Raw genomic sequence first — 23,365 nt, forward strand, 5'->3', positions numbered from 1 at the left:
GATCAATGGAATAATCTATAACAATGTTCTTCTACAACGGAACAATTGCCTTTTAGACATGGAATGCCAATAATCTATGACTGCATCTTTAATAAAGTTGTTCTTACAACATAATATTTTCGAACGATATATTCGATTTTCAACATACTTTCAACTGAAATATAATACAATGAGCTTCGGCTCAAGATGATTCGATGACAAATATGAGCTCCAGCTCCAAGATGATTCGACAATAAATACACGCTCTGACTCAAGCCCCGAAGGGCCAAAGCAGAAAAATACCGATCTCCGGATCGAAATAAATCCTAAAAGAACATACCGACTCGACTATATTCAGACGGAACGATATGCCGACTCGACTATGATCGGACGGAATGACATGCCGATTCGACTACGATCGGATAGAACGATATGCCGACTCAACTATAGTCAGATGAAATAATATACCGACTCGATTATGATTGGACGGAATAATATGTTGACTCGATTACAGTCGGATGTAATACTACATCGGCTCGACTCGCATAAGAAAGGAGAACAGGACCAATTTATTCACCATACAAAGAGCATCATATGCTCAACTTCAGACACAGGATACTGTCTATTTTCACTCCTATATGACTGACTATACACATTTTATTCGATGGTGAAAGCTAAAATTCCAACCAAGCTGGGAGGTCATCAATCCAAAAGAAGCCTCTTCCCCACTCCCAAATTATTGCCAGAAGAAACAACCACAAGCATTTGTTTTATCTTATGTGTGTTCTTCTTCGGCCTCTCCCTCGTGCTGAGCTCAACATTAGCTTCACATCAGCATCCTCATCATACAGGATGCAGTTGTCGATGCATAACAACACATATTGTATGCTACACCATTTAAGTAAAGAAAAAATGGAATCAGTAGGATATTTTTTCTATTAAAAATTGTGAAACTATAAAAAATTTACTGTATTAACAATGACAACAGCAATCCGCCCCACCCAAAAATTTATCTGCTTGGAGACAGATTCGGTACCAAATTTTGCAAAGGGCCGAATAATATTTCCGTTAAATTTATACAGAGTCATATAATATTTTAATAAGCTGGATTAAAGCTAGCATCATTGCTATAATATATTGACAATGAGTATACTCTGCAAAATATAAATGATCACGTTAAAAAGATCATTTCTTATACCAGTTCCGATCAAATAGAAAATATACATTATACTGTACGTTAATAACAAAATTAACTGAAATTACTGCTATGAAGCTAAAGAAAATAAGCTAATTTTCATAATTTAATATAAATAATAACTAACACATTTTTCTTTAGCTTCTTAGGAAATTTTTAGCATTGCGAAAAATTCACAGAGAAAATATATGAATACTAGTCTAAATTGAGAACATACATTGTCAGCCCTTATTTACAACAGCCTAGGCACCTAAAAAATCAAATGGGCAATTCCATGGCACGAGCCCATGATTTGACATTAATGTATGTTTTATCTACCTATACTCTATCAAATTTTGGTTACTTTTTCAACATTTGCATAATCAGTGAGCCAACTCTCAATCTAAATGCACCATAACATAATTTGCCACTTAAGCTTTATTGGTACTGTTATTTTGTTTTCTCTACATGCAAGGATTTGAAGCATTAAAAATCGGAGGAGTGTACATACATAATAATCTTAATCTTTTGTCACAAATCAAAAGCAACAAGGGTATGCCTGCTCTCTTTTCTTAGGTCAAGGGGCACAAAATTCATCATAGTTAAGTCATCAACCTACGCAAAACCCTGAAACAAATACATAAATCGTATATGATCAGCATTGAAAAAAATATACATATAAAGAGCATAGTTTATGCTACAGGCTGCTTCCATTCTAAAAGAGTAGCAGACAGTCATGTGAAATAAATGATGAGGATGATTTTGTGATCACCCAGATTATGACAACTCTTAGATACCCAGCAAAGATGAACTGCTTTCATTTAATAAAGAGGCCAGTTCAGTTTATCTGGTAAGACGTAAAAGAAATTATTGTACCCATTTCAGAAAAGAATTCTAAAAACAAAATATAGCAAGGTTTCCTAAAACAATTCCTCGACTGAGGACAAAACGATAATGTGGATTTCTCTTCAATATTGGCACCTTGAGGTGCTCCTATTGGTAGGCTCTATAAAATTCTCATGTCTGCAGCTAGGTTGAAATCCATAGATTCTTATCCTACTCTGGCTATTTTCAAAATCATACTATGAATATATCCAAATTCAATGGTAGAAAGGCTGCTCCATGAGGAACTGTGTGGAGCACGTCATGTTATAATCATATGTTCCCCTTCCATCCATGAGTAATAAATATGTCTGAAGAAGTTTTAATGTCAATTGTTCAAATAATTCAGAAGATACTATAACTGCAGGTTGCATGCAACAATGATATCCACAATTTTAGAGGGAAATTTCTGGCTATAAGCTTCGACAAATCCTTGCTACCACAAAAATTAAACAGATGAAATGAAAAATGCATTTTCAACTTGAGGCAGCAGTCTGATTAATTGCCTACAGTATAATATGGTAATTTGATTGTAATATGGGAGCCATGACAGAAACCCTAAGCTTTGCATATGATTTGTCGAAAGTTGTGCTATATAATATTTGCAGATTATTACAAATTACAGATCTAAATTTTACAGTTACTTAAGAACCTATTCTGTTAAAAAATTGAGATACTTCAAGACATAAGAAGAAAATAAAGAATAACCACAATGAGAAGACAATATATGCAAATTTCTATATAAATTCTTTCAGTTCCTGTTCTTGAGCATACCAATTCTGCCAAAGCTTTATTCATCTTGCAAACTAAGGTGCCATATGCTGATTCAACTCTGACAGTAAAACCCATGCCTTTGGATTGAGGTAATTAAAAAGCAAAACAATAGAAGTAAGAGGGGTGCAACAAGCAGTCATAGGAATAAGACAAAAGAACATGTAGATGGAACTCACTCCTCAAGATCCTTCCTGTTTGTTACTAGGTCCATTTTTGAAAGAATGTTGACGTTGGGTAATTCAAGCTGAACCATTGCAGAAAGAGATGCCATTCAACCACTTATATACTCGATCACATCAGTCATGAATGGCAAATATGGAGAACTCCAAGTATTTAGGAATATTCAAAGGTTCTTAGAAAGAAGATGTTAACTTACATGCAAGATTACTTAACATAAACCTGTGAATTAAGCAAGTATACAGCACAGATGTTGAAATTTTTACATTTTAGATCATCCACAAAGTTCTGCCATATAGGCCTATGTTATTAGATACTAGATAGCTTTGCAGGCCAATACCATTGTGCGAAACACCTTGATCGACATATCAAGCTAGTTTGAAACTACAAGTGTGTGTGTGTGTGTGGGTATTTCTTTTTTGTATAAAAAATTCACTAGTAACATATTCCACTTAACACCTTAAATAACTATGCTCACCAATCCAATAGCATAAAGATTTGCAATGTATCATTGGTGATGTCAGCAACAAAGTAGTGGGCCTTGAATCTAAAGGTAGAATGCTGAAGAAAAAAAATAATAATATATTGGGAGTGATAAACCAAATTTTATTTGCAATGTCATTTTTTTCTTGAGCTAAAGAACTCTGAGGCCATCCCTTTGTCATGGCTTCCTAACCATGTGCTTGTAATCTTTGTACAAGTGAGGAAGGACAGGATCTAGCAGGATGAGAGCAGAGCCCTTACGATTTGTAAGGATAAGAGCAGGATAAGCTTGAAGTAACATCCATTACTAACAAGCAGGAATGAATAATTGTATGATTGTGCATGAACATGCCATGAAATTTAATCTGGTCTATAGAAATATTTGTAAAATTTATTTTTCTCCTCGTATTTGGCTGGTGAATAAACCAGGAGTTTCCAATTTTCAGTACAAATGAAAGATTATATGCGAAGTTTGCTGCCCTTTTAACTTGGACATCTTTAGTAAGCCCAGAAGCCTCAGATGTATTTGGCTTAAATTTCAGTTTTAGAGGTGGATTAAAGGAGTAGAAGAATACAAGCCCTTACCTATATTTCTGTCTACACTGCCCTCACTTTGTGACCAAAGTTCAATGCATATGAGAACACAGAGAACAAAAACAAGGGGGTGCTTCCCAGTTTCAATATTAACAAAAGCATCAAAACAAAAAGATGGGTTAGGACATCAATATGTAAAACATTTCTCTTTAGCTTCTTAGGAAATTTTTAGCATTGTAAAATTAAGTTCATATGCTATCAAAAGAAAATATATGAATACTCATCTAAATTGACAGTTGACATGGTCAAACATTATTTATAACAGGATAAGCACCAAAAATATCAGATGGGCAATTCAATGGCCAGAATCCATGGTTTTACATTAATTTATGTTTCAACAACTTATGCCCTGTCAAATTTTGGTTAATTTTCAAGATCTGTCTTGACCACGCGAATGAATTATCAATCCGTATGCACCATAACATATTTTGGCAGTTCAGCTCCATGAACCCTGTCATTTTGTTTCCTCTAGATGCAAGGTTTGAAGCATTAAAATGTCAGAAAGTAAATACATAATAATTTTAATCTTGATTCACAAATCAAAAGACTTCAGTGGCAATAGGGGTATACCTGCTCCCTTTTTTCAAGTGAAGGGGCACAAAATTCGCCATCTGAAATCATCAACCTATACAAACCCCAGCAAAAAAAAAAAAAACAGATAAATTGTTTAGGATCAGCATAGACGAAATAAGATACATATAAAAACCACAGATCGATTCTCCACAGCTGGACTGATTCCATTCTGAAAGAGTACCAGTCAATCATGGGAGATAAATGATGAGGATGATTTTGCAATCATCCAGATTTAGGCACCTCAAAGACACCCTAGCAAAGATGAACTACTTTCATTTAATATCGGGATCAATTCAGTTTATCCGGTAAGATGCAAAAGAAATTATCATAGCCATTATTGAAAAGAATTCTCAAAAAACAAAAAACAGAAGAAAAAGTTGTACCAAGATTTCTTGCAATATGACCAACAACAATTCCTCTCTTGAGGACAGAACTATGAATTGGATTTCTTCAATACTAGTATTATAAGCTGCTCCTAATGGTAACTTCCATAAAATTCACTTGCCTTCCACTGGGTTGAGATCTATTGATTGTCATCCTACAGGCTATTTTTAAAATCATACTATGAATATATTGGAATTCAATGATAGAAAGGCTGTTCCATGTGAAACTTACCATGTGGGGCACATCATGTTATAATCATCTGTTCCCCTTCCATCCACAAGTAACAAATATGTACAAAGAAGTTTGAATCTCAATTGTTAAAATGATTCAGAAGATACTATAACTGTAGGTTGCATACTACTATAACTGTAGGTTGCATACAACAATGATATCCCCAATTTCACTAGAGGAAAATTTCTGGCTACAAGCTTCGACAGAACCTTATTGCCACCAAAATTAAACAGAAGATATGAAGAATGCATTTTCAACATGAGGCAGTGGTCCAATTAATTACCTACAGCATATGATACGGTAGTTTGATTATAATATAGGAGCCATAACAGAAACCCTTAAGTTTTGCATATGATCTGTCAAAAAGTTGTGCAATATAATATTTGCAGATAATGATGTGTTAGACAAGTACTGAAACTGCTCCCCACCAGATTGGTATCACCTACTGCCACTAGGGCAAGAGGTCAAGGGTTCCATTTTAGTTGGAGTCATTTTTGAAGGGTTGGGTGGGAATAAAGATAGAATGGTCAGGATTGGCCCTTCTTTATTCTTCATTTAAAATAAAAAAAAAATCCTTTCAAAAAAGTCAAGCAGTAACAACTTTGTCATAGTAGCATTGCTTCTTTTTGAAAATACAAGCAGCGGATACTTTGATGCATAAACATATAGAAATTGATTGCTATATGACTCTTTTTTAACTAGATTAAATAAACTTCAGACTGCCCATCCAATATATATGGAATCTGGATCACAATTGCCATTAATTGGTTGCTCTGGATGCAATTGTGAGGAGCAATTCTTTGCCAAAGCTTTTCATTTTTCTTTGCGATAAGTTTAGTAACACTCCACGACCTCTTTGCAGGCATGCCTTCAAAGTACATGTAGATCCCATCATAATTGCAAGTGGACAATAACAGACATGACCTCCTCTAGATCAGGACTTCCCCCTCCTTGGCAATCCCAATAATGTGTCCAATAAGGTGATGTTTAACAAGGCAACCAGTTTTGAAAGACTTTCAAATGACAGATAGCCACAGCGGAAGATTTCATGGCATCTTCAAATTGTTCCCTGGCAAACATCTATACCCTCTTTCAACACAATGAAAGTGAACAATCAGCAAAACTGGTTGGCTGAAATTGCAACAATGAAGCAATGAATATATTGTTACTCAATAAGAACTCATAAGGAATATCTGTTTAATACGATATCATATCCACCTTTCAAGAATAAAAGTAACATTTGAGAAGCAATAATGCTTTGAGAGAAAATCTTTGCTCCCCTTTTTTTCGAAGAATATATGTGAACTTATCTCAATTTTTCCGGCAACATACGGATAATAGTATTGTACAAGACAATCTACAAAGCAATAGTAAAATATTAGCCTCATTGAACAATCTTTCCTATATAAAGCCATTTATAAGAGGCTAAGAGATAATGCTATATTGACAACTTTTGTTATAGATAAACATCGAAACTATTCAATCAAGAAATATTTAGCAGTATTATCTTTTTATATAAGGTCTCAACTCAAGATTCCCTCGGAAGCAAACTTGGAAAGTTCATGAACACATAGCAGGAAAACTATCACTGTTGATAAAATGCTAAGGTTATCATCACATTTTAGCATATAGAGTAGTAAGTGGCAGTGAAAGACAAGTTGAAACCATAATTTATAGTTTACAGTAAAGAAGTAAACAATACTATACCACAGTACGGTAAAGGAAATACCATGGTAAAGGAGATGAAAAATAAAAACATAAACAAGAGTAGTCTGAACAATCATCAACAGCTGAAACTGAACCACCGCAGCCTCCGTCGGCTCACTGCCGGCCTTCGCCACCTCATGGGCTGTGCTACCACATCCTGATCTTCTTTCGCACGTATCTCTTCCGTCTGGACTTCATTTGGGCTATTCTTAAACTTGTTGGACTCCGTTTGTCATCCTGAATCTCGTTCTGAATTTTTTTATGGATCGAATCTCGAGATATATTTTTTAACAATTTCCATCTCGACTCGATATTTGGTCTTTATCTGACTTTACGAGCTTCTGAATCTCTCCCCCATGTCTGGGGCAGTCACCTGCTATTCATGGATGGACAAACATGGGAGTCAAGCCAGATCGCTCGATCCCATCTCCATCATATGCTGTGCACCTCACAACACCTCCTGATCTAAGATCTGGTAGGGGTAGCCTCTGCACGATGTCGCTCATCCTCCCAAGTCTCTCATCCCATGCCCGATCCATCTCCACTTGAAGCTCCACCTTACACTGGGCTCCTACTGGCATCCTCTATGTAGATGGCTCCTCCTTGCATAAGAGAGCATCGATTAATCCTCTGTAATTGTCTCCACCTTGATTGCGTATGTCTTCTCTATTTTCAATCTTGCTTACCACTGCCGCAATCTTATGCTGGTACCATCTGGCTCTGATATCAATTATCGTGATATTGCTCACTCTAATACCACTTGTTGGAGATGCAGGAAGTAAAAAGAAAACAAAATAGAGAATACATAATCAGGTACGTGAAACAACCCAAGCACTGTCTCTACGAGGCATGCAACCTTCACTAGGAGAAAGAAACAATACAAGAGGAGAACATCCACTCTCAACTCTCCATACACAACTCTCAACTAAAAGCTACCATCACAACGCTCCTGGATACTTTCTGTAGAGTCAACTACTACATCATGCTCTACTCTGCCTGCTGCGCACGCTTGGTGCTTTGCCGGACTCCTCCCGATGGCTGCATGAGACTCCCTCGCACTGATGCCTTTGCTCATGGCTCTTTGCTGCATTCTCAGCGTGCTCTGTTGTTTTGCCCACAGGGCTCTTGAAACCTTAAAACCCTTCCTAGATTGGAGGACCACTTCTGATAAGACTCCAGATGCTTTAAGGCCATCCAATCAGTATCGTAAGTCTCCTCAGCTACTTGATCACTCTCGATCAAGCTCCATCAAACCCAGATCATGCCCGCAAGCCATCTACACCGTTCGATCACGGGCCACATTGGATCTCAGCCATCCGATCGCATTCGGTCCACACAATAGTGCTGTGGACCATGGAAAATGGCCCCGAAATGCTATCGATCCATGGTGGACCGTGAGAAGCGAGCGAAAAATACTCTGTCAGTCCATCATGGCTCCCATAGACCGTCGATCCATGCACCGTGCATGGACCACGTGAAAGATCCACGTGGGCCATGCCTGCACGTGCCTGCTTGGGCTTGGGCCGCACGCTCGTGGCCGGCCTATGCACCACCGCGCATGCTTGCTCCACCATAACCTCCACCGGCCCGCTACCAGCCTCCACCACCTCATGGGCCATGCCACCACGTCTTGACCTTCTTTCACGTATATCTCCTTCATCTGGACTTCGTTTGGACTGCTCTTAGACTCGTTGGACTCTGTTCATTCTCCTGAATCTAATTCGTTTGAGCTTTTTGTGGATCGAATCTTAAGATATATTTTCTAATACAAATATGTTAGTCAAGATTTTTAATAATTTTACTGCAACAATACCTATATGTACCAAACGCAATAATCAACATTATTGATAATTTAATAGAGGCAATCTATTTTGAAGACAATCTACATTACCTTTCAAGATTACCCGACGATGCACCAAACACAACCTTAGTTGTCCACTTTCTCCAAACCTTAAAAGCATGAAGGATATTATAAAAAATATAGATAAATTTTTGGATAAACCTTATATTAGCCCCTCTAGTTTAATCTAAATTTCACATTAGGCCCTTTAGTTTTAATTGTAGCAATCAAATCCCTTAGGTTTCCTTTTAGTCCCAGTTAAGTCCTTCTATTAGTCCCCTGAAAGAAGTTAACAGAAATAATAAAAAATAATTATTTATAGCTAACATGACCATCTTTTGAGATAAAAAAAATAACATGGCACCTAAGAAATCTCCTGCCATCATTTTTGCCCACTGATCAAATAAAATGAGCTACAACTATTGAATTTTTCATGGATGCTAGTGCATGTGGATTTCAAAATTTTTTTAAATCTAAAATATGGTAAAAAAAATTAGATTAAAATATTTTTAATCTAAGCATGCATTCATCATATAAAAGTACCTATGGATCTAATTCATATACTGAAATTAACATAAACTGATTTTAGGATAAGCAAAAGCTTGTGTCAATCCACATACCTGAATCACTTTTTCTTTGCGTCAATCTTGCAGCTGGAGTTGACTCTAATTCAATCTCTGGATCTGAGGTTGAGCAGGCTCTAAATTAGCAACACAAGCATTCTGTCTCTACGAAAATCTATAGGACCGAGCTGGGCAGGCTCCTCTTGATACAACTTATTGGAACTCAAAGCCTAAATAGGCTTGAACCAAGTCTGGATAGGGATCAATTCGTGAACCCTTTTGATCTTCCTTTCTTGATTCTTAAAGAAGCCAAGAATCTTTCTTGATCTCTCAACTAATCAAAAAGAACAACAAACAAGAAGTAGTTGTAACTAACTCCAAACAAATTTGAGAGAAAAAAGATGAAACCAAGATCAACTTGTGGCACCAACACTTGACACCAACAACCTTGTTGCCGCCCACCTCTCTTCTAGTTCCAAAGGAAGGATGCCTAGAGAGAGAGGGTGTGGGCTAGAGAGAGGAAGAAGAGAGAAGATGTTGGGCACAATAAGGGTGGCAACTAGGAGATCATGAAATTATAAAAGAGGTAAGGCTAGAATCTTTTAAATAGACAACATAAGGATATCCTAATCAAATTAGGCTCCCTCCTCCTAATCATATTAGAAGTCCTAGCTTATAACCACTTGGACAATGAAAAAGGGGCACCACCCATAACTCATTGAAGCCCACATCCAATACTAGGCATCCCATCACATGGGATCCAATTAAAGGTTTTAAATCAGCCTACATGGTTTCATAAATTCACTTTAAAGATTTTTTGATCAAAACAAAATAAATAAAATCAAAAAACTCTTTCTTAATTTAATCAAAGCTATAAATTAAGCATCCAACCATTGAAGCCCATTGAATCAAATTCAAGTAGGTTCAAATCAAGTGTAAGAATTGGCTAATGCTTATTATATAAGCAAACCAAGTACTAGAGGAATTAGGTTCACCCAAGTGCTAGCAAGGTTAGCATGAATCCAATAGATTTTTTTTAAATCTATATAAATTGGTGCTTCATAAGCCCAATTATGATCAATTCAAGTCTTCTCTTTTTATGTGTGATCCCATAGATTCAATTTTATCTGATAGTGAGATATACTATGATCTCTATCATAGGTGTCACTGAAATTTTTTTTAATGGATCGGAATAGTTTCACTCTAACTCGACTAAGATCATTAATCCAAAATGATTCTATTGAGTTCTCACAATCTACCAGTGATATCTAGCAATATGTAGTGATAATTTAGTAGAATCAAAGTAGAACTTCTAGGTATAGTTAATGTGTGATACAGTTCTTCTATCGTAAGTCCTGACTAAATGACAGGTATGGATAAATCTGAAGGAAAACATGGTAGGTGATGTGCATGCATTTTTAAAAATTTTTACAGTAGAACATATATAGATTAAATAATTTAATCTATAATACATGTATAGATCAAATCTAAATTACCATACAGGATCTATGACATGAACTAATATGCATGTATGCACATCTGAAATTTAAAATTTAGCAAGTACAGGACATATATAATCTATATTTAGATCATATTTAAATATTAATTGAATACAAAATTTTTTACCTAAGCGAGGATAGCAGATCATCATATCCGAAATTTATGATAGATAGTTCTTCATAATGCTTGACAGCCGCACATGATCCGATCTCTACGGATATCCACACGAAGTCCACATGCTGATCGATCTCTCCAGGAGTGCTAGCTTGCAAAGATACCATCCATTGACTGATTTGAGAGGAACATAATGAAAATGAAGAATAAGAAGATCCTCTCTCTCTCTCTTTCTGAATCCATGTATCTGATCTCTACAATAGAGATCAAGAGAAAAATCTTTTCTTCTCAATTTTTCATGCATAAGAAAGAACCTTTCTCTCTTCCTTTCACACCCTTAAGAAGAATTTTTCTTCTTTGATTTTTCATGATGAAAATCAGATCTAATCTGATTTCTTGTGCAGAAAATTATATGAAATCTTGAGATCTAGAAAAATCCAAAAAAAGATCCAAGAGAAGAACCATTCTTCTCTCTTCTTCTCCTTTTTCTTCTTTGATCTAGAACTCTAGGAAGCCCCAAACATCCAATCAGATTTTTTTAATATTTTTTCTCTAAATCTTCATATTAAAAATCAGATCTAATCTAATTTTTATCTTAAAAAAATAAAAAAAAATCTGAAAGAAGAACTCCTTCTTCAAAACTGCGCACAAGAAAGAAGATCCATCTTCTTCCTTGATCTAAAACTTCAAGAAGCCCCAAACTCCAATCAAATTTTTTTTGATATTTCTCCTCTAAATCCATATGTTAAAAATTAGATCTAATCTAATTTTTATCTTAAAAAAAATAAAAAAAAATCTGAAAGAAGAACTCCTTCTTCAAGACTGTGCGCAAGAAAAAAGATCCTTCTTCTTCCTTGATCTTTCTCTCCTTGAAAAAAAAAAATCTCTAATTTTTTTACTGTATAATTAGTAGAAAAGCCTCTATTTGATACCCAAAAATTAGTAAAAAAGTCTCACAAAATTTTTTCAAGAAGGAAGAAGAAGAGGAGAGATGGCGTGTAGATGTTGGGGCATCCAACTCTCGGACGCCCCCTTTTGTTTTTGGCGACAAGAAAGAGATGGAGGGATGCCCTATTTTTCACGGAAGAGAGGAGAGGGTGCACCCCTCTTTTGGGGCATAGGATGTCACGTTAAAAGAAATTGAGGTATAGAAAATTAATAGCACATGGGTTGGTTCCAAGTTGGTTAAGTCCTATTCCAAATAGGATTTAAGATCTTTGTCAAATTCTAACTAATTCTTGGATCCAATTCTAACCAATTTAGGAATTAGTTACAACAAACTAACTAATTGGATCCTAGCTCAATTAGACTCCAATCCAATTGAAAATTAGTTAGATTAAAATCCCATTGATTCAGGAATTGATTCTTAATGGATATCAGGAAAGTTTTTTAATAATAAGACTTGATCCAATCAAGCCTATTATCAAATAATATTTGATCAAATCAAAGCCTATTATCTAATAGGATTACATCCAATCTAAGTCTATATAAAATAATTTAATATTCATGCATCCCTAAGATCAATTGGAATAAGTCCTATTATTCAATAGGACTGCATTCAATTAATCCAAATCCAATCTAATTGAATCCAATTCAATTAGATCTAATCCATTCTTCATTGCTCAATCAAATTGAGCTAATTAACAATCATATTGTTAATTAATTATTTCTCTAATTTACTAACTATTAAGAGGAAGGAGATGAAACTTAAGAGGCATAGGCAACAAACTTAAGAGGAAGGAGATGAAACCAAGATCAACTTGTGGCGCCAACACTTGACAGCAACAACCTTGTTGCCGCCCACCTCTCTTCTAGGGGGTGTTTGGTTGGGGGAAGTGGGGTCTGAAATCGAAATTGAAATCAGTGACTCCCATTCCAATTGTTTGGTTGGAAGAAATTCCATTCCGATTCCAATTTCAAAGTGAAATGGAAATTGCTCAATCTATATAGAACTCAATTCCTACTCTCCTCTATGGATTCAAATTTTCATTCCAAATTCAATTTTGATTTCGATTTCGATCACGAACCAAACACTTCGGAGGATTTCGCCATTCTGCATTCTGATTTCAAGTCATTCCGATTCCTATTCCCATTTCAATTTCAGTTACGAACCAAACACCCCATAGTTCCAAAGGAAGAATGCCTAGAGAGAGGGTGTGGACTAGAGAGAGAAAGAGGAGGGGAGATGTTGGGCACAGTAAGGGTGGCAGCAAGGATAAGAGATCATGAGATTATAAAAGAGATAAGGCTGGAGTCCTTTAAATAGACAACATAAGGATATCCTAATCAAATTAGGATCCCTCCTCCTAATCATATTAGCAGTCCTAACTTAAAACCACTTAGACCATGAAAAAAGGATGCCACTCATAACTCACACCCATACCTAATACTAGGCATCCCATCACATGGGATCCAATTAAAGATTTTAAATCAGCCCACATAGTTTTATAAATTCACTTTAAGGATTTTTTGATCAAAACAAGATAAACAAAATCAAAAAACTCTTTCTTAATTTAATCCAAGCTATAAATTAAGCATTCAACCATTGAAATCTATTGAATCAAATTCAATTAAATTCAAATCAAGTATAAGAATTGACTAATGCTTATCATATAAGCAAATCAAGTATAAGAGGAATTGGATTCACCCAAGTGCTTGCAAAGTTAACATGAACCCAATAGAATTTCTCTAAATTCATATAAATTGATGCTTCATAAGCCTAATTATGATCAATCTAGATCTTCTCTCTTTATATGTGATCTCATAGATTCAATTCTGTCCGTTAGTGAGACATACCATAATTTCTATCATACATATCACTAAAACTTCTTTTAATGGGTCGGAACAGTTTCACTCTAACCCGACAAGAACCATTGATCCAAAATGATCCTATTGAGCTCTCATAATCCATCAGTAACATCTAACAATATGTAGTGACAATTCAGCAGAATCGAAATAGAACCTCTAGATGTAGTTAATGTATGATACAGTCTCTCTATCACGAGTTTCAATCAGATGACAGATTATGGATAAATCATCAAACCTCATCATCAGTCATATGATAAATCCAATCAGCTCAAGTTTAATAATGATTCTAAATAAAAAAAAAATTATTAATCACACCGCTATGGCCATAGATTTGTGGACTCAGCTTCTCAAATTACATAGAACTACTCTTCTCTGTCAAGACTGATAGATCCCATCTAAATGCATAGCTCGCTCGTACAGCTCAACCGACTGAAGTCAACATCTACTATAAAAATTTATAATTGAGTCAATATTTATGTATAGTCAAACTACAGCAGTCTTACTGTAAGCAACTGTGACATCGCAGGTCCAAGGACTAGTTACACAACTACAGCCTCGAGATGATCATCGATGATTGGATAAAAATCTATATGATCTTTCATATGAACACGCTCAGTGTTAGTTGTTCTCTAACAACTATCTATATTTACCGCTCAATATCTTTATATCATAAGTTAGAGATTCATCTATCTCGAAAAAAGCGAACCATACGTCGGTCTATCTGAATTAATCATCGTTCCTATTCAATGATCGAAAGTAATTCAAGAATCGATCATATATGTCTCTAATTCTTAACTCTTGAGAATATGTATCATAACATCAATTGCATGGATGATTCAAGGACACATAACATTTGAATGAAAAAAAATTATCTTTTATTGATTAAATTAATAGTTTAAGTATAAATATGTGTTATAAAATAAAAATATATCAACTAATAATTGACTTCTAGGACATACATCTAACAGCAATGTCATGGGTGCCATAGTATGTCATTTTTTTTAATTTCAAAAGGCTACCATGTCAGCAATAAATAATTATTTTTTATTTATTTCTGTTAGCTCATTCCATGGGGACTAATAGAAGGACTTAATTGAGATTGAAAGAGAACCTAAGGGATTTGATTGCTACAATTAAAACTAGAGAGATTAATATGGAACCTAGATGAAACTAGAGGGACTAATATGGGGTTTATCTAAATTTTATCAACTTATCCAGAAAAATAGTAATACAAAAGAACATGAGTAATAGATTTTGAAGCCACTTTACCATGTGTAAAAGAATATAGATAAATTATTTTTCTATCTAAATATTATCTAAAAAATATTTATTTAAAAAATATAAATTTTTAGATAAATTTTTTATCCAAAAAAATGATTTAAAAAAATTTGAACTCTCACAATCCCATTTTATCAGTTCTTATTTCATGATGCCAAATATTATATCTAATGGTCTGTCTCTTTTATAAAGCTTCAAAAGAAGAGCGCGAGGTAGTATGGTATTAGTGGTGGGGGTGGAGGCACACATAATAATGACTAGTGCATTTCATTTCCCACCCGAATATCGATGTCCTTTAGCCAACTTCATTACTCCACTTAAAACAAAATCATATGGGGCGAGCATTATAAAAGATCATATAGGACGAGCTTCACAATGTAATATGTATCCTTTAATATTAACCTTAAAATATGAGTCTAAAAGTCAAAAAAAATTTTTACTAATGGAGTTATTAGTTTCATGATTAAAATATTCTCTTTCTTTCTCATTTTCAGCATATAGCTGTACATATTATATAACCATATGATACATACTAAATATATAACCAGATGATAGATACTGTAAATTTTTTTTATACACATCCAGCAAGGATCTAATATATACCTATAGCTAAATTGATATATAGTTTATCAAATTTAGTTTTACATATATAGAATATACAACTAATTGATACACACCTAACAAAATATTCATCCAACATCCTAATACATACCTCTAGATAAAGCAATACATAGTTTTTAAAACATAACATTCATCAATGCACAGCATATCAGTAAATGATATATACTAGACAGCTTATTAATATATACTCGAAGCTTTTTTAATACATACCCAATAACGATCTAATATACACCTACAAATAAATTGATACATAATTTATCGAATTTAATATTCATTAATATATAGTACATAGTTAATTGATATATACCTAGCAAAATATTCATCCGACATCCTAATACATACCTCTAGATGAAACGATACACAGTTTTTGTAAACTTTTAGATGCAAAGATCTTATAAAAAAAAATTGAAAGAGGAGAAACGGCCTCAAGGTATGTATTAGGTCATTACTAGATGTATATCAAAAAAACTTACAGTATGTATCAATAAGTTATCTAGTGTGTATCATTTGTTCATATACTGATAAATACTATATTTTAAAAACTATGTATCAATTTATCTGGAGGTATATATTAGGATGTTGGATGAATATTTTGCTAGATGTGTATCGACTTATCATATATTATGTACTGATGAATACTAAATTCGATAAATCATATATTATTTTAGCTGTAGGTGTGCATCAGATCGTTGTTAGATGTGTATTAAAAAAACTTACAGTATATATCACCTGATTATATATTTAATGTATATCATATAATTATATAGTATGTATCACTATATACTGAAAATGAAGAAGAAAGAGAATGCTTTAATCACGAGACTAATAACTTCGTCAGTAAAAAAAGTCTTTGATTTTTAGACTCATACTTTAAGATTAGCATTAAAAGACATGTGATACATTGTAAAGCCCATCACATATGATTTTTTATAGTGCCAGCCCATATGATTTTTGTTTCCCCCATTCGGGTCTCTCTCTCTCTCTTTCATTACTACTAACTTCGCCCATATCCGGACCAATTTGCCTCCTCCCATGCTATTTTTTGGCCACCAAATGAACTTATTGTCTGCTCTAAAAATCCAAAAATTCTCCATACTGTGTGAACCAACACCCACCATTATTTTGACACTCAAATGACCTGCTAATATCTAATGGTTTTTCTGATATTTTTGCTCCTAATCATGTCTCAAGGAGGTCAAGTCACTTCTATCGATTTCGTCGTTTCTTCGAAGATGGCTATAGGAGGAGGCTCTGGTTCAGTGGGATAGCCGGTGATGATGCCTTTATTTGACAATGAGGAGCAAATGGCATCGTATGGAGTGCGAGTGAGGGGAGGCTGTGAGATGATTGGTGGAGAGGTTGAGCAGAGTCATCAAACGAGTTGCAGCTTCCTCCCTTGCAATTCCAAATAGGTCATTGTTTGCATGGAGCCATGAATCTTTCCTATATTTTATATTTCATACTTGTGCTCAATCTGATCTTGATACGTAAAGAGATATTACACCATTCTGCAAACTTATGATTGATACAAACATATGTCACAATTTAAACTTGATCAAGCAATGCATTTGTCCTTTTTTTTTTCTTTTTTTCTATGACTATATCATGTCAAATAGTCAATGTTGTAGGTGAATCGACCCAAATATATTAAGCTTCTCTTTCTGCAAGTTGCCATTGCCTTGAGGCCATCTTTAACAATTTAGACTCAATTTTTCCATCTATCTTGAAAAGATCGGTCTAGGGATAATTGAGCACACCTCAACCCACACGACACACAAACATAGCAGAAATCAGATCTTTTGTAGAGGAAAGAAATTTGAACAAATGTAGAACGCAAAAAGAGAGATAATTAAGCAATAAAATAAGAGAAAAGAAAGTACACTAAATATAACATGGTTCGGCCTATCAATTGGCCTACATCCACGGGCAAGACCTCCTCGATGATTCTTCTATTAAAATTCTACAGCACAAAAAGTACAAAATTGATAGAAGATACAAAAAACTCTCTTTACAAGGGAAAACCTCACTTTTTCCTCTCAAAAGGAGTCTCACGCTGCTTTGGATGCATACATGAATCCTCTGCCTATTTTCTCCCTTTAAATAAGCCTCAAAATCCTAAAAAACTTGGCCCAAACTACATTCGAATAGCACCCAAACATGCCATCTCACCGTTGGATAATGCCCAGCATCTCTCTCGACCATTTGATCACGCGATCGTGTGAGAAACAGAGCTATAGACCACATAGACCATGAAAAACCCCTTGGGAAATGATGCCGGTCCATCATGGACTGCACGAAACCCAGGGGAAATCCCATCTGGTCCACATGGCCTCCGTGGATCACGTGAAGTTGCCACGGCCCGCACGCCCACGCACGCTGTTAGGCCACTCTTACCATCCTGAGTCCCCTTTCCTGAAGTTCTCCACATGGACTTCAAACTTATCAATTCTCTCTCTTGAAGACATGTGCCGAACTCCAAAGAACATTAACCCTATAAGCCTTGCCAACCTCCCACTCCTCACATAGCTCCAAGATCGAGAGAAATTTTGCTCCAATTTAACTTCCCTCAAGTCACTGACTTCGTCAATAAATCTGCTGAATTTGCATCAGTATAAATTTTCAATGGCGAAACTAGATCATCATCCATCATATTTCTCACAAAGTGACAGTGAATATCGATATGGTTCGTCCGAGAGTGAAACATCAGATTTTTCATTAAGTGCAATGTATTTTAACTATCACAATTTATCCTCACCACATCTTGCTTCATCTTGAAGTCTTCAAGAAGCCTCTTGAGCCAAATAGCTTTTTTATATGCGTGTGCCACCACAATATATTCTGTATCTGTCGTTAATAATGCCACCACTGACTGAAGTTTAGATTTTCAACTTATAGCACTACTGCTTATGGAGAACATATAGCCTGTGGTAGATCTCCTCTTATCTCGATCTTCTGCAAAATCAGAATTCACATACCCAATACATTCCAAACCCATCGAACCATAACAGAGTGAACTATCAGTCATCCCCCTTAGATATCGGAGGATCAATTTTATTGCTTTCCAATGATTGCTATATGGATTCGCCATCTATCGGCTCACAACTCCCATTGCTTACGCAATATTTGGTATGTGCATACTATGGCAAACATAAGGCCCCCTACAGTTGATGAATATGGTATCCGGACCATGTCAGCCTCTTCTGCTTCTGTGCTGGATGATTGCTCGACCGACAATTTTTATTGATAGAAAATGGGGTAGATACCGACTTCACATTCTACATATTGAACCGTCACAAAACTTTCTTTATATATCCCTTTTGTGAAAGCCGGACCTTTCTATCTTTCCTCCTCCATAGCACCTTCATCCCGAATATTCGATTCACGGCTCTTAAGTCCATTTCAAACTCTCCAGCCAACTGAGTTTTCAAATTTGATATCCGACTCTTGTTAATCTCCACGACCATCATATTATTGACATACAACAGCAAGATACAAAAGCTCCCATCATGCATCTCTACTTTAGTAGCTTGAACTATACTAAATCATCACATGGGAAGTTATGCAATATTCTATGATTAATTTGGCTTTTCAAGGCTCATGTATGCCCCCATTGTGATGGTAAAATTTACCAAAAGCTAGCTGCACTTAACGAGAGAAACAGAATATCTACAAACAACCTTCCATTAATAATGAAAATTATGGTTATTTTCTTGATGTTTTGTAGGATCTTACAGCACTGATGCCATGGAACAAAAATGGTTATAATTTATGAACTTAAAAATCTGGAATTAGAAGAAGATTACACAATAATCAATCAATAAAAAACTCGCATGCAATAATAGTATTACCCTAAATAAAATTCCCTTTGATCAGCTTCTTGAAATAGGAAGACAGTGTCATCCATTTTCAACTGCCTGGCCATTCCTTCCAGGACTAGAAAGATTTCTCTTCGGTGGCAGTGCATCTTGTCTTCCACTAAGAATTCATGAACAAAGCCATCGATCTCTATCCAGCTACAACCGGGCTTCTTTATCACTTTCCTATTCCTCATTCTGTTTCTCATTTCCAGAGCTTCTTCCCATCTATTTGAAGAAGCATACAAATTCCACAGAAGCACATAGACCCCATCATCATCTGGCTCTCTCTTCATGATCTCCTTTCCTGCAATCTCAGCCAAGCGAACATTGCCATGAACCAGACAAGCATTGAGCAGCGATCTCCATATAACACAATCTGGTTCCATGCCCATCTTTTCTATCAACAACTCTGCTTCACTTAGTAGCCCAGCTCGCCCTAGCAGATCAACCACACACCCATAATGCTCAATTTGGGGCCTGATGTTGTACGCTCTGCTCATACTCTCAAACCATTTCTTCCCTTCATCTATAAATCCTGCATGGCTGCATGCTGATAGAACAGCTAAAAATGTGACCTCATTTGGCTCAATTCCTGCATTTAGCATCTCCAAGAATACTTCCATAGCCTGCTTTCCACTGCCATGAACAGCAAATCCTGCAATCATAGTTGTCCATGTAAAAACATCCTTATAAATACTCTCTTTAAAGATATCATATGCCATTTCGACATTCCCACTTTTTGCATACATATCTATAATAGCATTATAAACAGTAATATCAGAGCCTACATTTTTTGTCTTGTTGATATACCCATGAATTGCACGGCCAAGGTCTAGCGCACCGATATCAGCACAAGCCGAGAGAACTCCAACAATCGTGACCAGAGTTGGATCATGACCTTCTGATTTCATCCGGTGAAAGAGTTCCAGAGCCCGAACCGGCTGCTTCCCTTGCACATGACCTGTGATCATCACCGTCCATGAGACTGCATCTCTTTGCGGCATTTCGTCGAAGAACTCGCAAGCTGATTCGAGTCCTTGGCACTTGATGTACCCATGCAGCATGCTGCTCCAAGTGACCGCATCTCTCGCAGGCATTTCGTTGAAAACCATCCGGGCTATCCGAATCGTCCCATTTCTGCAGTACATATCTATCACTGCGTTGCCCACAACCGACTCGTGGCCTAATCCATGGCGGTAGACCAAACCATGCAGTGATTTACCAATGGCTGGATCTGCTATTCGGCCGGAAGCCGAGAGGGCGCCGACGATGCTGAAGCCATCTGGTCGTCGGCCCGAGGCAACGATTTCGGAGAACAAGGAGATGGCACGGCGAGGATGATCCGTTTGAAGGTGAAGTGACATGAAGCTGGTAATGGAGACGAGGTCGGGGTGGGGGATTTCGAGGAAGAGCTCGCGGGCTTCGACGGTTCGGCCGAATCGGGCATAGGAGTTGAGGATTTGGCAGGAGAGGGGTTGGAGGTGGGGGTGGAGGCCTCGCGTGATGGCTTGGCCATGGATTTGTTGGAGTTCCTTCAGGGTTCCACATTTACTTAAAAGGTGGTGCAGGTTGCTCCGACTCATTACTTTCCGGAGCGGGAGTCGGGAGGGATGGCATTGGCGGGAAAGCGAGCACGCTTCTTTAAATATTCAAATAAATCCTTAAACCCCAACCCCCTTGAGAGGAGGCAGGACACAGCCTGCCTCAATTGGCGCTGAGATTGGAATTCTTCTACTGAGACTGATGATCAAAACCTAAATAATTAGTTCCTTGCATCACTTCATCCTGCTCGATTTGATGAAAGAATGAGTCTCCTAAACGATCACCGCCATCTGGCTCATTTCATTTTTTCGGTGAACTAAAAAAAAAACTCATTTACGATTAAAGATAAATTACACTAACATCTAATAATTTTTTTCATCCGAGTTTTATTTTATCCGATATTTAATCTATAATTTAATAAAATATTAGTTAAGTCATTGATCTTAAATAGAACTTAAAATATCACATCAGACAAAATTTCAAAAATGATCAAAACAATCCTAAATGACATAATAGTTATCTAAAGATATTAAAAAAAATGTGCATATTCTTCTTCCTACTACAAATAATTTTAATTTTTATCAGAGATAAATAATTTTATTAATGTCATTAATTTATAGATTTTATAATTATTAGATATAAATATAATAAATATAAATTTCAAAGAAGTTTTTATAATATATTCTTAATTTTATGTAACCAAAGGCAGCAGGACTGGAAGAGTGAAGTGTTTACTGATGGTGGGGAGCTCCGCCAGCTCTCATCTCCACTTGTGGATCGTACAACCTTTTTTTTTTTTTTCCCATCTCTCTCTCCCTGAGCCATCTGATAGGGATTAGTATGAACTTGTTGGCACGTACTAACCCATCGGTACGATGTGCAAAGAGTGGGCAATACACTAGGAGTGGACGGACAGCAAATTACCCATTCAATTGTAGATGAGCCAAAGATTTTTTTTTTTTAATTATTTATAATGCATTCTAAAAATTTTCTTTGTGTAGTAGCAAGCACCCTAATATTTTGGTTAAAGCAAAGCATTTTTATTTCTTTGTTTCTTCAAGTTAAAAGGCCAATTTTGATGAAAGATGGATTTGTAATACCCGGCCCATTTGGGCCTTGGACCAGGTCCAAAATCTCAGAAGTCCAACGAAAAAAAAATGAAGAAGACTCCCACAAAGAGTCTCCTTCTTCCTCCCGACCGGCTCCTAATCGGAGTTGGAAACACTACCGGAGAGGAGTCAAACTCCTCCCTCCGACTCTATTTAAAGGGAAGCCCCCTTCTCCCTTCTTCTCACCAAGGAATCCGGAGCGAAACGACGAGGATCGACAAAATTTGCTCGCGGAAGCCGTCACCGTGCTCGCCTCGATTTCTCATCGGAGAGGTCATCGGAGCTCGAGGTAAGCCGCGATCTCTCTTTCTCTCTTCTCCCCATTCCTTCCTTTGTCTGTATGCACGATCGCCAGTGATCGGATTCACCGGATTTTGTTGGAGAAAACGTCCCCTGTTTCCGCCCCTCTTTTCTTTGATTTTCCGACGCCAATGGTCACCGCCGACCGTCGGTTTGATTTCTCCAAGCTGCGGTGATGTAGCCCTCCTGCCGCCGACCACCACCGCACTGACTGCGACCTCTGATCGGCCGAACAAGAATGGGACCACATAGTTCCCTGTTTTGCCCAAAAGAAGCCACGAGAAGAAGAAGGAAGAAAGAAAAGAAAAAGAAAAGAACAAAAAAAAAAAAGAAAAGAAAAAAAAAAGAGAGAGATAGAGAGAGAAGATTTTCTCTCTCCCCTCTTCCTTCCTTTTTTTCTCTCTTCTCACTTCACTTTCTCTCTCTAAAATTTTCTCTCTCCTCTTTTCTCTCTCTAAGAAAAGGATCCCATATCAAGCCATCTTTTCTCCTTCTAGGGACCTATGATCTCGAATCGATTTAGTGCCTGGAGGATTTATCTGACTGGTCATTCAGTCAATCACTTTTTATTATTATTTAATTTTTTTGAATATATGAAATAAAAAATTGATCCTGATTTAATATTTTAAATAGGATTATCTGATTCATTTAAGGAAGACTAAAGATCTAGGATGATTGAGGCAAGTAGATCTTATGTTTCTTATTTATTTTTAAATGATCATGTTTTTATGCAAAGAATTGTTATTGATGAACCATATTTTTCATAAATTAAGGATCAGCATATGTGAAGTTAAAAATTATATTTTATTATGAGCATTGATTCCATGAATGTGTTTTTTGAAAATAGCATGATTATGAGGCATGAATTTTATTAT

The 23,365-nt window shown here is 36.2% G+C and overlaps 1 protein-coding gene across 6 annotated transcripts; it reads right to left on the bottom strand.

The window, feature by feature from the left end:
* Positions 1-448: 448 nt before the first annotated feature.
* Positions 449-21,361, bottom strand: LOC105055532 (putative pentatricopeptide repeat-containing protein At5g59200, chloroplastic). 6 transcript variants are annotated; one of them, XM_073246451.1, is made up of 6 exons: positions 19,531-21,361; positions 4,634-4,688; positions 2,986-3,053; positions 2,810-2,886; positions 1,665-1,780; positions 470-867 (listed from the first exon to the last, which is right to left on the bottom strand). In XM_073246451.1, exons 1-4 carry the CDS (start codon positions 21,120-21,122, stop codon positions 2,862-2,864), a joined length of 1,740 nt encoding a protein of 579 aa, XP_073102552.1. In that variant the 5' UTR covers positions 21,123-21,361; the 3' UTR covers positions 470-867; positions 1,665-1,780; positions 2,810-2,861. The 6 variants fall into 6 exon arrangements, with proteins under 6 accessions (XP_073102554.1, XP_073102552.1, XP_073102553.1 ...); XM_073246453.1 differs by lacking the exon at positions 2,810-2,886 and having other exon boundaries at positions 449-867; positions 2,986-4,531; XM_073246452.1 differs by lacking the exon at positions 2,810-2,886 and having other exon boundaries at positions 471-867.
* Between the last annotated feature and the right edge of the window lie 2,004 nt (positions 21,362-23,365).

This window comes from Elaeis guineensis, chromosome 12, assembly GCF_000442705.2.
Source record: "Elaeis guineensis isolate ETL-2024a chromosome 12, EG11, whole genome shotgun sequence".
Taxonomy (NCBI): Eukaryota; Viridiplantae; Streptophyta; class Magnoliopsida; order Arecales; family Arecaceae; genus Elaeis; species Elaeis guineensis.

Excerpts from the sequence above, each read along its gene's own strand:
- LOC105055532 (XM_073246451.1), bottom strand. The coding sequence starts at position 21,122 with ATGAGTCGGAGCAACCTGCACCACCTTTTAAGTAAATGTGGAACCCTG. Across the intron at positions 4,689-19,530 it reads CAAAGGGAATTTTATTTAGG|GTTGATGATTTCAGATGGCG; the intron begins GTAATACTATTA and ends GGGTTTGTATAG. Across the intron at positions 2,887-2,985 it reads AACAGGAAGGATCTTGAGGA|GCATGGGTTTTACTGTCAGA; the intron begins GTGAGTTCCATC and ends CTCAATCCAAAG.